We start from the raw sequence: 15,818 nt of genomic DNA on the forward strand, positions 1-15,818 counted from the left end.
TCAGATGCCGCGCTGTGTGCCTGTGTCAACGCGAACCTGCGTGTGCGCACGGCACCGGGGCTTGGTGGTGCCCACCGTAACTGGGCTCGGGCTGGGAGTGGGACACGGCGCCCACGTGGCCCCCACCGAGAAGATTTTTTTCACTGTGTTCTGCTGGTGCATGGGCGGCTGCTCGTTGCTGCTCCTCCTGCATCCAGAAGCAGCTGTGCAGTAGTCGGCTGCTTTTTGCGGCCGCCCAGCAGGGCTGTTTTCATATGTCACATTTTCATGTGCAGTAGCCGTTGGGTGGCTGCTTTAGACCCTCCAGCCGTACGGCTTGATTGCACAGCCGGAGCCCGACAGCTGGATGCAGCCCACAGCAGCAGCCAACGGACCAGCCGAACACGGTGTTTATCCACTCTCAAGCTTCCAATTCCTGTACGGGAAAAGGGAAAATCGTAGTAACCGCTGGTTGAGGAAGTGATCGCTCGTGAGGGTCGCAGAACGATTGATCGGCGAGGATGAAGCCGGAATACTCTTTTAGGCTTTTACATCATTATTAGATATTAAAAATATTGTGTCAGGCGACTACCATTTCTCCTTGTTCTTCTTGTCTGTGGGGGAATTTTCCGTTCAATTCTTAGCGTGTGATGTTTTCTCCTACCAACAATGCACGCGTAAAAAAATGTGAAATGAACATATTGCGATGCACCGAAAATGTCCTGAAAGGCTACACGGCTAGTTTCATTAACTAGAAATGCTCGCGGCGTTGCCGCTTGTGGCCAGTGGCAGGCCTTTCATTTTTTCTAGTTCCTCTAGTGAAGTGAGGTTTTTATATTCTGGTTCCGAGATCTCTTGCATGTGGGCTCATTTGTTTTTTTTAGCAAAGCATTGTAAATGGTGTATCTTAGAGCCTGTCATTTCATCATCTACACAATGCTATGTAGTAAGAGCATTAATTAACCAAAGTTGTATCCAGAAACTTTAAGCAAAAGGAGCGGTCCACATCGGTGGTCCCTTTACAACAAAATATCCAGAAACTTTAAGCAAAAGGAGCCATTTTGAGAAGTTCTGAAACTCGGTGTAGTCACTGGCTGAGACCATGGTATTGTACGATGCCATTCCCGCAGCCTTGACCTTGGCAGTCACCTCCTAGAAAGGATCAAAAGATAAGTAAGTGGAATAGAATAAGGACATTTATCGAAGACATCAATAATAGATTGCACATACATAATGATAATGGGTGCAGCACAGAAGGGCAAATAACAGAATACTAGGTAAAAATGAGGAAACGACCTAAAAACAAATAAGAGGTAAGTAAATGTACCATATAACAAATGAAAGAAGAAAATATAAGCAACAAGCAATATAGGAAATGAAATGAATGATAAACTGAAAATTGCAATATTTAATTACAGTAGTAAGAATAATTTACTTCTTGAAAATTTTGAAACTAATACTAAAAACTATGATATTTTTAAAAGGAACTCCTACAATATTTCTCCCAAGAGGCACCATGGGGACCCAAAACGCTTATGGCCCATCAAACAATACTCAGCCCAATGGCACAACCTCAATGGCCCGGCGTATATAAGCAACCTCCTTCTCGAACCCTAACCCTATTTGATCCCTCCTCACTCCTCAGCTGCAGGGACAAGGCAGGCGGCGGCCGCCACCACTCAATCACTCATTCTGCTCCTCCCTCGGTTCTTAGTTCTCTCTACTGGATCACGAAGACCACATCCGTTGCTGCTTTCACAAGTCCCGAGCAAATTTGCATCCATGTGCAGCAGCTAGTGAAGATTAATAGTGAGCATCAAGTAGTAAAAGTACTAATCTGCTTGATGCGTTAGCTTGTGGTTGTTATTTGATAATGTGCCCTCCTCGTGTTTGGATCTGCGGCCGTATACTTGACACACGGTTGGATTTATTAGCTTGTGATTGTTCCGTACTCGTGCTTGGACCTGTTAACTTATGCTGGAGTTTTTTTTTCTCCAACAGAGCTTCGGAGCGCGGCGCCCAGACGGCGGGGCTGGCCAGATCCGGCGGCCTCGACCTCGGCCCGCGAGGTCCTCGAGCCTGCGGGCCGTCTCTCTCCTCCTCCATTGTCCGTCCATGGCCGTGGCGGCGGGATCCGTGTTGGCGCGCACTGCGGCGGAGGCCATGGCGTGGCAGCGGGCGGGTCGCGGGGCGCGTGGGGCCGCGGCGAGCGGTGGGCCTCGCAGTGGAGTTCCCTCGTGCCGTGCTCCGGGCGAGCAGCTCCGCCGCGGGCAAGCAGGCCGAGCGGGCGCGACCCTCCGCCCCCCTGCTGTGGGCGTCAGCGAGGTCGGCACCTCCTCTCGACCACCTGCGCGGCCCTCCCCTGCCGCGGCCGTGAGCGCAGCGGCGGGGCGGAGCGGCAGTGGAGGAGGTGGAGGAGCAGGGGCGGAGCGGCAGCGGCAGCGGTCGAGCTCCCGCACGGCGGTCGGAGCGCGCGGCGGCGGCCCTGCGGGAGGCGACGGGCCTCCTCCCTTGTCCTCGTTCCCCCTCCCTTGCTTGGAGCCTGCCGCTCGCCTCCTTCCTCCCTCCTCCGTCCACGGCCGGATCCGGTGTGGGCCATGCGCGCGGCGCTGGAGGCTCGCGCGCTGCGGTGGAGGCCATGGCGTGGCGGCGGGAGGCGCGGCTTGCGGCGGCGGTTGGCGCATGCGGGGGGCGGCCGCGAGGAGGAGGTGCTCGGCCGGCCGCGGGCCGTTGGTCGCCGGATCGACGGCCACGATTTTTTTTGCTGACGTGGCACGATGTGGTGCCATCTTTTGGCGCGTGAATCGTAGTAAGAGATTCAGTCCACTGGTCCCATGATTTACGCTTGACCTTTTGGGCCGGCCCAATACACGATCGACCCAATACACTCCGTCTCTGTGACAGAATCAGATGGCCCAGGACTACAAACAGTCCGGACCGAGTTCAAGTTTAGCCCACGGTCGCCGCGCAAGCTCGGGTCTCTTCACCGGGCGATGCACACAAAATCGACACGTGCGCCTCTAATTTGACCTGCATATTCCGTTGTTTAGGGCTTGGTAAATAGCAACTCATTTGGAAAAAGAATCTTTTCCAATGCATGGTATGTCCAGATTTCCTTTGGGGTACATAAGTGGTGGTATGTATTCATTGATTTGATTTGCGCTTGGCTTTGGTATCTTCACCATGCGCATCTTAATAATCTTTTTTGAAGCAGGTTCGCTGAAGCCAATTTTTTTTTATCAAATCTATTTTATATATTGTGTGTTTGACAGGATTAGTGCTGCATTTTATAGTTTCCGTAGCTCCTGGCTTGAGATGTTTGCCTGTTGAGCCTCTGCAAAAAGACATGTCGAGAAGTTCTCTGAGGTCACAACACTACAAGAAAACTAGTCATTCGTCCATGAGCGTTAGTACCGGTACTAAATGATCTCGCGGGTGCATTTAGTACCGGTTCTAAATTTTGACGCGCTCCTGATGCCATTTAGTACCGGACCATAACACCAGCCGGTACTAAAAGTCATCATTTAGTACCGGTTGGTGTTTTGGCCCGGTACTAAAATGACGAGGTCATTTAGTACCGGTCAATAACACCGACCGGTACTAAAGGGTAACATTTAGTACCGGTCGACGTCTTGGTCCGGTACTAAATAGACCTTCATGGCTTATTTAAAAGGAAAGCATCTCGCACTTAGTCACATGTGATGCATTGTTGGGATGGCAAAGGAAGTTACATGCGAGGCCTGACGTTGTGAGTTTGAATCCTCACAATTGCATGTATTTTTTCTTCTTTGGGTTTTGGGTGGTGGATTTAGTACCGGTATCCTGCAGTACCGGTTGCTTCAACGGGTACAAACAAAGCCCTATGACCGGTACAAATAGCCAATTTTCTGGCTGTGCAATTTGTCATTGCGTGTGATCCTCGTTTTGAGATGAATGTTTTCTCTTTGTGTCTTTGCTAAAAGGAATGTCCCAAAGTTACTTTTGCGGTACGCAATTTACTGCCTGTAATCCTAATCCATGTGTGATATGATGGATCCAGAGATATAATAACAACCTCATACGAGTAGTTTGATGTCTACTTTGTTTTTCAGAATATCCTGCCTGAGGTGGAGAAATGAAGGGCCAGCGAACTCTAGTACTCCAAGTACATTCCGTTTGTGCTTTGCGAGATTTGGATTTGATCTTGTTGTGTGCTTCGTACGTGTCAAGTGAGTACAGTACCCTAGCTAGCTAGTACTAGTGCATTATTACATGCATCATGCATGTTCGTCCTCCGTTCTATGTATATTCTAAGGGCAATGTCAATGGCGATGGCAGTGGGGAGTGTGTGGGTACACAGGGACATGGACAGCCCCCCATTCCAAGGGTGAGAAATTTTTGAAAAAGAGGTGAGATGAAAAGCAGGCAGCCTGTGAAATAACTGGTGGTGTTTGCACCGGCCAGTAAAAGAGCAAATCCTTATCCCCGGATTTGTTTTTCTTTTCCACCAAAAAAAATAAAGCGGGAGCACTTGGGCACACTTGGCCTACGGAGCAGCAGCTAATAACCAAAGCGATCGCCTAGTCGACCGCACAGCACAGGCACAGCTCTGCTAGCATTAGCAGGTAGGTGTGGCCATGCGTGACGCTCCCATGCACGGGGCGCGCGCGGCTGAACCGGGACGACGCCCCGGCCAGATTCATCACTCGGCCGGGTGAGCTCGGCTAATCAAGCTACCTCGAGTGGGTGCGTGCATGTCAGCGCCCATTTTTATTCACCGGCCGCCCTGCTTTTCTCCCCTGGATTCTGCGCATACGGCATCGAGTGGGTGTTTAGCTTAGCATCACTTCCTCCATAATGTCGCTTTGCTAGTACAAGATAATCACAATAATGTGATTGTGAAGCCATTTGTTTTGTTTTGGCGCCTTTTGTTCGAGAAACCGTCAGCCTTTTGCTACTACTACTGCTATATATAATTGTTGCGAAAATGATGGTTCCAATCCCGGTTACATATCGATATGGAATGAATCGAGAATAATAATACATGACAATGATTGTGATGTTTCTCTCTCCAACTCCACTTTTTCGTATTCTTCTCTCATCTTTAGCTGCCTCGTTTTCTCAAACAAGAACACCAATGCAAAGAAGGTTTTGATATGGCCGGACCATACTACTACGTACTACTATATGTGTCAATCCTGACAGGAGAAATAAGAGATCGAGACTGATGAACAAGTGACCAATGAAATTAAACTGTATGCTAATAAATGCGTACAAAGATTACACTGCCATCTTATTCACTGCTGTCGTTTTTTTTTCTTTTTTGGCAAGCTCCGCGCGGTTCAGCAAAAGCCAAATAAACTGGTGGCTAGCTCTAGCTCTTGCTTTCAGCACAAGATACGGTAGTGCTATCCCACGTGTAACATGGCACACGCAGCTAGCTTTAATTCGCGTACCAGGATGCTGAGAATGGCATGCTGGCGGGGCTGCCTTTCAACCGATCGGTCTCGCTGCCCCCCCGGCAATTGGCAACCAACGCAGACATGCACGAAAGCGGCCGGGTCAAGCGCTAGCTCTCACATCGATCGCGTGTGCTTGCAGCTGCAAGCTAAGGCGGTAGCCATGGATGGATTGGTGGATCGGATCTCTCCAGAATAAATCCCGGCGGAGGAAACGGGTAGCAGCAGGGGTGGCTGGCTGCTCGAGCACGATGGTGGTGAGTGACGAGTGAGGCAGCCAGCAGCTGATCGGGTGATCCGTGGGTGACCACGCCGCCGTGTGGAGCGAGCCAGCAGGCTTTCCTCGTCGTCGCGACCAAAGTAGGAAGGCGACCCCAACCAATGACCGTAGCACGTACGAGGGACAAGGACGACGCAGCGGTCGACTAGCACACCATTCAGTTTTACTTTAGATTTTTTTTAAAGGTGGACTAGACTAAATCATGTAAAAATAGTGGCCGAACAATTCCCTCGATCTGTCCGACAACAATGGCAGCTAGCCTGCCGTGTGCGTCTGCCCCGGTGATGTCAGGCGAGGAACATATCTTTGCTTGTCATCACGCGCATTCCATGCATGTCAGCCAAACCAAACCAAACACCGAACAGGAACGGTGCGGCGATTCGGTTACGAGGCCGGGCGGGGCGAAGTCGCGGCACCGCCGCCGGCGCAACCGGCGAGCCGGCGGGACGAAACGGCCACGCCACCCGGCCGGTGATCGACCGCGTTCGTACGTTTAGACTATATATAGCCAGTACTACTAAATGGAGTATTTTAATTTCTACTACTGCAGATTACTGATGATCTCCTCTACTCACTTGCTCTAATATAAAAGCAATTACGTACTGATGACCTGGTATGTATTCGCCCGGCCGGCTTTCGTGCCGCTACTTTTAGCTGGTGATTGATCACTACTGCTGCTGCTGAAGATTGTGGCCTCTGTGTAAGACGCCACTAGCTATCTCCTCCGTAATCCGGCTGTTGCTCCTCTATATATAGCTGCGCCCGCACACAGACAGCTCGATCCGGACGCCTCCCCACCCCCACCAATCCGACGCGTCACGAGATCAGCAGAGCCGAGCGTTCCGCTAGCTAGCTAGCTTGCTAGTACATGCGTATAGGCAGGCTCTAGCAATTAATCCATCTGCTGAGGCGGCAGGGCGTAACCTCCTGAGATCGAGCTGAGCTGAGCTTGCGCAGCAGCTGCTAGCGTCGTCCGCCCGTGCGTTGGTTCGTTGCAGGTCGTCCTCGATCGGTCATGGAGTGGAGGGACAGCTTCCTGGACCTGGCGCTCATCCCGCTCAGCCTGCTGCTCCCCATGGCGTACCACGTCTGGCTGTGGCGCGAGGTCCGCCTCCGCCCGCTCCGCACCGCCGCCGGCATCAACGCCGCCGCGCGCCGCCTCTGGGCCGTCGGCATGATGAAGGTACGCAGCGCGTGCTCCTACAGTTCTATCCATACTCGCGCACACGCGCGCGCGGCGATAGCATTGCTCGTCGACCGAGTTGGCTTGGCGCCGCCGCCGACCGGCCGGCCGGCAGGCTGGCTGCTGAATAGTGAATACTGATACGCGCGCGCGCGCGTGCAGGACAACGCGAAGAACGCGGTGACGGTGGTGCAGTCGATGCGGAACGTGATCATGGGGTCGACGCTGATGGCGACGACGGCGATCCTCTTCTGCACGGGCATCGCGGCGGTGCTGAGCAGCACCTACACCGTGAAGAAGCCGCTGAGCGACACCGTCTTCGGGGCGCACGGCGAGTACATGATGGCGCTCAAGTACGTGGCGCTGCTGCTCGCCTTCCTCTTCGCCTTCCTCTGCCACACCCTCGCCATCTGCTTCCTCAACCAGGCCAGCTTCCTCATCAACACCTCCGACTGCCTCTTCTCGGCCGGCGGCGTCGCGGACCCGGAGCGCGGCGGCTCTGGCGGCGGCCTGCCGTCCGCCTGCAGGGACTACGTCGCCGAGGTCATGGAGCGCGGCTTCACCCTCAACCTCGTCGGCAACCGCCTCTTCTACGCCGGGGTGCCGCTCCTCCTCTGGATCTTCGGCCCGCTCCTCGCCTTCCTGTCGTCCGCGGTCATGATCCCCATCCTCTACAACCTCGACATCGTCGACCTCAAGGGCGCCCACAGCGGCTGCGTCAGCGCCAAGTCCGCCGAGGCCACCAAGGGAACCGAGTGCACGCACGCCATCTGAAACCTGATCCGCTGATCGAGCAAAGCAAAAAACTCATCGAAGCTGGGAAGAACCTGAACTTGTTCTGAACAAACCATGTGATGTTCTGTAGTATCTTCGATTCGTTTCAGTATTCTGCTGCTGATTGCACGACGGTGTGTGCGGGGCTTTCTTGTACCACAGGTCGCGAGCTTCAGCCAATTGTCCAAAAAAGAAAGGAAGCCGAAATCGCAATAACAAATTACTTTCTTTCTTGTAGTTCAGAAGTTCTCAACTTTACTTAAAATCTTACTAAAAAAACGCTACTTAAAATCAAACAACATTGTATTCTGACAGCCATGGCACCACACTAGGCAGATAGGCCTGAATCAACACGTCCACGCATCGTACAAGGACTGTCTGTTACTTCATGATGGGAATAGCAAGAATCTGGAGTCCAGGCCTGACTTGGCAGCCACCGTGTTTGAATGGTTGGTGCAGGCGGCGGCGAGGATGACTTGCCACGACAAACCTCTGCGTCTGCTGCAACCCAAACTTCGGTCACAGGTGAAGAGACCCACCGGCCTCAATCTCACGATGCAGCCGCTGGTCCCTGCCGGTTCCGGAGCCCATCAACGACACCTGACCAGCCAAACGCTGAAACGCGTCGTGGTCTCGTGGAGTGTACGAGGTTTACAAATCAATGAAACCTGTGGCAGCAGATTAGCCAAGCCGGTCATGAAGGTTTTTTTCCCCCCGGCTCCCGTTTCTGGTATGCAAACCGTGCTTCAGAGTTCAAACGGCAATGAACAATGCTGCTGCGCTTCAGAGCTGAATGCCAACAGAAAACCACACATTTCCAAAAAGAAAAGGCTCATCAAAATCACAGGTAGGTCTAACGCGTACTTGTTCTTACCACCGTGTCTGAAGCCCTGAACTTCGGCCCCGCATGTTGCAAAGTGCCTAAGAAAGGTGAGAAAGATGAGTGTGTTCTAGCCGCAAGATTCCATCATCAAGTAAATTTAGGTAGCATGTGTACGATCAACCACAACAAGACAGATTGTGAGCTTCAATGGCGGCGTCTATTATCCAAAGTGACGATAGTTAACTTCACAGTAAAGTGAACCTAACAGGAATCAGCAGAATGGCAGTACTCTCGCATGCATTTCACTCAGTGATCCAGCTCGACTGCAACGACTTCTTCTGTGACGCCCACCACCTCCTCAACCTCAACCTCCTTGGCTTCATAGTCTTCCTCCTTGTCGCTGGCCTCCCCATCTCTGAGCTCCATCCTATGTGCACGATCCTCCTCGTGCAGCTGCTTCCACTTGGCTACCCATGCAGCCCACTCTTCCTCAAGCTGTGTCCGCTTCATGCGCTCCTGCTGAGTCATCTGGTTAGATGCATCCCGATCCTCTTGTTCATACTTCTTGCTGTACTTCTTCAGGTTCCTCGTGATCTCCTCTTCCTTCTCAGGAGCCAGTAGTGTTGGTGGTCTGGGCCGCCAAGAGAACTGTTGACACCATTCAGTTGAAGTGAAAGGCAAGTTATTACAATAAAAACAATCATACAGAGCTACTTTGGTTCCAACAACTAAGTGATAGAAACCTCTACCTGCTATAGACGATACTTTGACAGCTGGTAAAGCAGCTTGCCACTAAACGACCATATTCGAAAACCATTCTCCATTTCATGGACGGCTGTAACCACAGTTGCAACATATCTGAACACAAATAATTCTAAAACCATCAGTTCCATACTTTCATCAGATTAAAGGGTATCTAAACACATAGAAAGCACGCACCATCATTAAAAGCTGCTTATGAAATTTTCAGGAATTTGCAATTTCATCTATATGATTTGCAGGTGTATGTGTTTAAAGCTGACAAAAAATTTAGAAACTCTAATTTAAGCTGTGGAGCCACAGACTAAAATTTGACAATTTGAGACTAAATGGTGGCACATCCCTATAAGGGTCAGACAAATTTTTAATCCAGCGCTTGGCTCACCTTCCAGTAGGATCCCACTTGATGTCAGTAGCCATAAAATGATCTCCTGTTGCCATTGTCTTAAGTTCATCAACATTGTAGAACTCCAGCTTGCCACTAAAGCCCTTCAGTCCAGCAATGAGAATGAAATGCCCAGTAGGACACTAGTACAATGCATTAGCTTCCCTGGACTTGAGAGTAGTAAGCTTTGACACACGGCTAGTGTTGGCTGCTTGCATGCAGTAAAAGCTAATGTCAGGCTTAGGACCATCACCATGAATGACAGCAAAACGATGGCCTTTGGGCTCCCATGCAAAGGCAATGATCTTGTCATCTTTGTTGTCCAGTTCAAGGACCTCAATTGGGATGTCCCTTTCTTTAATTCTAAAAAGCTCAAACCCTGTGTAAGTGCTCTTCTTTGTTTTTGTATACCTATCAACCTGGACAGCAAGATATTCCCCGTTGCTCTGCCAATACATTTTGCAATCACTGACACTGAAAAGATTTTTCTGCCGCAGCTCCTCTTTTCCAGGAATTTGCACAAGACTCACCTTTAAGTAACAATGCACAGATTATAGCCTTCATCGTTAAATATTGAACAAAAAACTTATAAGAGGTTCAGAGCATATATTTACCCTTGCAGGGTGATTTCCACCACCCATTTCAGGCACAAACAAGGCTACCATAGGATCAGTGGGTGACCAGCAGAAGTCAACTACATTTTCTATCTTCAAAGATTTCTTGTCAATAAGGGAGAATGAGTCGGTTTCATAAATAGATATGATATTCTTCCCAAGCCTTGCAAAATACTTATCATCCTTACCACCTCCCCACCTTGGAAAACATAAAAAATAAAGTAAGAATCTAAGTGAGAACTAAACAAAAATTGATGAATTCATTCATAAACAAATGCAGGGTTTGGTGCTTTTACCTGAAGCAAGGCCATGGAAGACCAGAGAAACCAATGTTCTCAGCAGTGGTAAATTCATCAGCGCTTCCCTTGAAGTCCCGCATTAATTTCCCAGTTCTTACATCAAAAATATTCACGACAACCTTCTACAAGATTAAGAATATAAGTCAGAAAGGGAAAGTTAAAAGCACAAAATAAACTTATGACAGTCTCTTACATGTGTGTCTCTAGGATTGCTGGGTTTATGGCTGCTGTATGTTACCAAAAACCTTTCACCAGGAGAGAAGTCTATATGTTCCACCTGTTACAAACCACTGTCAGGTACAATAACTAGTGGATTAATGCAGAGAATTTAGAGTGATCCCAATCCAAAGCGGTACCAGTGGATGAGCAAAGCGCATTAAACGCACAAACTTATCTTCACCACCCCACACCTGTGATCCCTGCCTATGCACTGTCGCCAAGTACGTTCCGAGAGGGGACCATTGAATGAAACTATCCGTCCAGAACTACAAAAAGTTAGGTAGAAAAGCAAGTATATACGTGAAATTAGTTTTACCCATGGAAGTACCACACAACCAAGTTGAAGGTTAATTCTACTGTAGCAAGTAAATGTTAAACAGTACCTAATGTTGATAAATAAGCTCAGACGTCAACTGCCTTGCATCATTCCAGTAAACTTCCGTATATGTATCAGCACGCATGACAAACTGATCTCGGGCCTTCTCATCAGTTAGCCACTTATGCAGATTTTCCTGCAATACACCAATGCAATACAAAGATATTAAGCAATCTAACATTACGAAGATATTAAGCAATCTAACATGGAAATCTGTTTTTTTATTTTCCTAAAAATGTAAGTGTAAGGCAAAAGACTTACAACAGGAGTGTATGGCTTAGTTTCAGCAGCCGTCCATTCATCAGGAACTTCCATATACCTCTCTAAGTCATCAAATATGTTAACTACTAATTTGTGAGACTTGTCGAGTTTGTATCCATTGCCTATTTCCCTAGCAAGTTGAGCTTCCTGAAGCGCCAAAACATAGATGCACAAATATAACTTAATTACAAAACATTTACCATTATAATCTATCTACCATGAGCATTATTAATTTCATAGGACTCAATAACGAGGTGCCTACACCCATGATGGTGGCAAAATGAAAACGTGGGTGCCAATTGTATGGATATCAAACATGGGTCCGAACAAGTGATGGTGACACAGATGACTTTCCGATTAAGATAGGACTACATCAAGTATCAGCTTTGAGCCCGTATCTTTTTGCCCTAGTGATGGATGAGGTCACAAGAGACATACAAGGTGATATTCCTTGGTGTATGCTTTTCGCTGATGATGTCGTGTTAGTTGATGAAAGCCGTGCGGGAGTGAATAGGAAGCTGGAGTTGTGGCGGCAAACGCTAGAGTCCAAAGGTTTTAGACTTAGCAGGACTAAAACTGAGTGTATGAGGTGTGACTTCGGTGCCATTCATGAGGAGAGAGATGTTAGTTTGGAAGGCCAAGTAGTGCCCAAGAGGGATACCTTTCGATATTTGGGATCGATGCTACAGAGAGATGGAGATATTGATGAGGATGTTAGTCATAGAATCAAAGTGGGATGGATGGAGTGGCGCCAAGCATCTGGCATCCTTTGTGACTAGAAGGTACCTCAGAAGTTAAAAGGCAAGTTTTATAGAACGGCGATTAGACCGGCAATGTTGTATGGTGCGGAATGTTGGCCTACAAAAAGGCGGCACGTCCAACAATTAAGTGTTGCAGAAATGTGTATGTTGCGTTGGATTTGTGGGCATACAAGGATGGATCGAGTTCGAAATGATGATATACGGGATAGGCTAGGGATAGCACCAATTGAAGAAAAGCTTATCCAACACCGGCTGAGATGGTTTGGACATGTCGAACGGAGATCGCCAGAGGCACCAGTGCATAGTGGTATCCTAAAGCACGACGGTAATATGAGGAGAGGCAGGGGCCGGCCGAAGTTGACATGAGAAGAAACAATTAGAAGAGACTTGAAAGACTGGAGTATACCTAGAGATTTGTCCTTGGATAGGAGTGCTTGGAAAGCCGCGATTCACATGCCAGAACCATGAATAATGGTCTTTGTTGGGTTTAAACTCTAGCCTACCCCAACTTGCTTGGGATTAAAAGGCTTTGTTGATGTTGATGTTGATGTTGACAAAACATTTACCATTATAATCTATCTACCATGAGCATTATTAATTTCATAGGACTCAATAACGAGGTGCCTACACCCATGATGGTGGCAAAATGAAAACGTGGGTGCCAATTGTATGGATATCAAAAGCACATGCAGCACAGTTGAAAAGTGCAAGCAGAGCAATTGTATTCGTAAATACGGCATGAGATATACTGACTGGTATGCTGATATAGAACAACCCTAATTAATAAGGTGTGGTTCAAATTATAAGAACATAAATTTGGACACATGCCCCAGGGATGACTTGTAAGGCAATAGAATCAATGGAAGCCATAACATCGATAAAAAACAAAGATATAGGAAAACAAATGCGACTGACAAAAGCAAACTACCTGTGGGGTATTGTACTCAGTGAAACAGTAGCCATAGTTCACATTTGTATCTGCGTTTACTGGCATCCAAAAGCCACCTTCTTTGATTGCACTAGCGAGGCTGAAGATCTTGCGTATAACGTTCCCAAGTTTCTCAAACTTTTCCGGAGGAACAACTGGCAGGTTGTCCACCACAATAGTGTTGGCAAAGCCCATTTCGACCTCTGGAAGGTCCTCATTCTGAAGTATCTCATCATCATCATCACTGCAAGTTAAATCAATCAGCAATTTAGAAGACCGAGGAACATGCCAACAGGACTGCACATTCCAGAGTGCCTAAGATTTAATTTGATCAAGTGTTACCAAATAAAGGAAGTATGTGAGCAAGATAAGTATTTACAGTCATTCACCCATGCTTAGCCTTTGATGCACCCAAATATTTGTGAACTGTACTATACTCCTATAATCTCCCATCATAACTCAGAACCAAGTTAGAAATGGTATATCAAACTCTTTTAGCCATGCTTATTGAACACAACAAATGCAACAAGAAGATAGATTAAAACTGAAAACAACCTAACAACAGAATTTACAATTTGCAAAATAATGCAAAATACCAGAAACTCGATTTGTTAATTGCATCAGTTCAGCAATTTCGATCGAATCTGCGTACCCGCTACAAACAAATCAATATTGCACGAAATGTACCATGGAGGATGACATCTGGACGAAACTAACATAGGGCAAGATGAACTCGTGTTTGCAACAGATGGGGAGAGGGGAGTCCGAGTGAGCATCGCGCATGGCTACCTGGGGATATCGAAGTCCTCGCCAGCGGGCAGGGTGATGGCGTCGAGATCGAGGGAGGAGAGGTCGATCCCGAGCTTCCGCGCACGCGCTTCGAGGCCGTCCATCAGCTGGGGCGGGTGGTGATAGAAGCCAAGCTGGGCCTCCACCATGCTGCCTCCTTGGTGCAAACCCTGCGCGCACAAACAGGAAGCGCGAGGACCATCCCTCAGAAACGGCATCTCGTACGAGCAAGTGAGGGCTTCCTTACCTTACGAACGGCAGAAGAAATCGGGCCGGGGCCGGGGCCGGGTGGATTGCGCTTCCAGCACCAGCGGAGAGCCGGAGAGGTGGAGGCGGCCGACGAGTGCGAGGGGAGAAGCCGTTCGAAGTGGAGGGGCACGGCGGAAGGAGGCGCGAGGTGCGTCGGGCCGGACAAGGGCAGCGGAGGCGGCACGGGCGCGGCGCGGGGGGGGGGGGGGGGGGGGGGGGGGTTGTTGGGCTGGCGACGCCGTCTAGACATCGCACGCGCTGCTGCGCGCCGTTTCATCGCAGAAGGTTTCCCGCACCTGTTTACTGCCCGTTTCGTATTTCCACGGTCCATTAACCAACACGTTCCATTTTAACCCCGTTATCTACTTCCTCTTTCTTAGCCGACCCATTAACCGCGGCCCATTCATTTTGATCACATCCTTTGTTTTGAAACGAGAAACATCATAACCAGCAGATCTCTTCAGCAGATCAAACATTCATTAGAATTCTGGAAATATTTTCAAACATACTGAAACATTCTCAAATGTTTTTTGGCTTCATTATGAAATGTCTGAACTTCTTTGATTTTTTTGGAAACATTTGGAAAAGTTCCGAACAATTTGTAATGTAATATGGAACAAAACTTTGGAACATTTAAAGTTGTTTCAAACAATCTGAAATGGAACCAAAAAAAAACTTCTCTATATGTTCCGGAACAATTAGAAATGTTTTCACGACCAGTTCGAATTTTATCCGGAACATTCGTAATAGTTTCAAAAATAAGTCTGAATGGTGAACAATGGAACGTGCAGAATAGTTCGAAACAAATTAGAATTGTGAAGAACATTTAAAATAGTTTTAAATAATTTGCCCACGAAGTTTGGGCCCATTAGGCCCATTAGTTTCCCCCCGCGCTGGCCACCCAAACAAATCCTTCTGCGATAGCTACGCGTGAATTCACGCGCGCTAGGGATAGACGTCCCCGGGCTGGCTCCTGGTTGGGTGGGTCAGGAGCCCATCAGGCTGGGGGGCGTCGGGCTCGGGCTCGGGCTCGGCCTGGTTCAGGCTCTGCCATAGTCCATGGTGCCACTAGTGAGTCACCGACGTATGAGTCCGAGTCCACATGTCCGTGACTCAACTGCAAGAGAAGTACCGCAGAATCCACTCTGAGCCACGCAGCCTCGAGGGACGGGGCTCTCTTTGTATCCGTTATCCAAGTTTGACGAGTCAAAAATTCAGCAAGTTCGATCAATTTGGAAGCTCTTTGGTCAAGCCAGGATCAAATGCGTCTCCATCCGAAACTGCAACAAAGGTTGCTTACAGTAGTAGCGCTTCAGGCTCGTGGAGTTCCGGCGTACAACGACGACTACATGCATATCTCCCTTCATGCTTCTACTTGACACAAATTTGTGTAGGTTTACAAAAGATCTCAAGCATGTAGTATTTCGTATGTGTAGCTTGGTATTCTATCACGGAGAAACTCTGCCAAACTGCCTCTAGTATTCAATCTTTTTTTTTAAAAAAAACTTCATGCAACGTTGCACATTGAAAAGGACATCGTGGTGAATAAAATGATGGTTAAAATGACATGTAAATCTAAACACACTCAAGTTAGCAACCTGCCCGTCCCATGCAGCACACCACGAACAGAGCGTGCCGACTGCCGAACAGAACCAACCCGAACCGCAGGCCGCCGCCAGGCGCCCACCCGTCGAGGGCGGA

At 48.7% G+C, this 15,818-nt stretch overlaps 1 protein-coding gene and 1 pseudogene across 1 annotated transcript; one reads left to right on the forward strand and one right to left on the reverse strand.

Annotated features, from left to right (window-relative positions):
- Positions 1–6,212: 6,212 nt before the first annotated feature.
- On the forward strand, positions 6,213–7,891 carry LOC120695732. The gene is made up of 2 exons (XM_039978946.1): positions 6,213–6,880; positions 7,043–7,891. The coding sequence occupies exons 1-2, from the start codon at positions 6,713–6,715 to the stop codon at positions 7,652–7,654; spliced, it is 780 nt and encodes a 259-aa protein (XP_039834880.1). The 5' UTR covers positions 6,213–6,712; the 3' UTR covers positions 7,655–7,891.
- A 714-nt stretch (positions 7,892–8,605) lies between these two features.
- Positions 8,606–14,303, reverse strand: LOC120695729 (annotated as a pseudogene).
- Between the last annotated feature and the right edge of the window lie 1,515 nt (positions 14,304–15,818).

Source organism: Panicum virgatum, chromosome 2K, assembly GCF_016808335.1.
Source record: "Panicum virgatum strain AP13 chromosome 2K, P.virgatum_v5, whole genome shotgun sequence".
NCBI classification, from domain to species: domain Eukaryota; kingdom Viridiplantae; phylum Streptophyta; class Magnoliopsida; order Poales; family Poaceae; genus Panicum; species Panicum virgatum.

Excerpts from the sequence above, each read along its gene's own strand:
- LOC120695732 (XM_039978946.1), top strand. The coding sequence starts at position 6,713 with ATGGAGTGGAGGGACAGCTTCCTGGACCTGGCGCTCATCCCGCTCAGC. Across the intron at positions 6,881-7,042 it reads GGGCCGTCGGCATGATGAAG|GACAACGCGAAGAACGCGGT; the intron begins GTACGCAGCGCG and ends GCGCGCGTGCAG.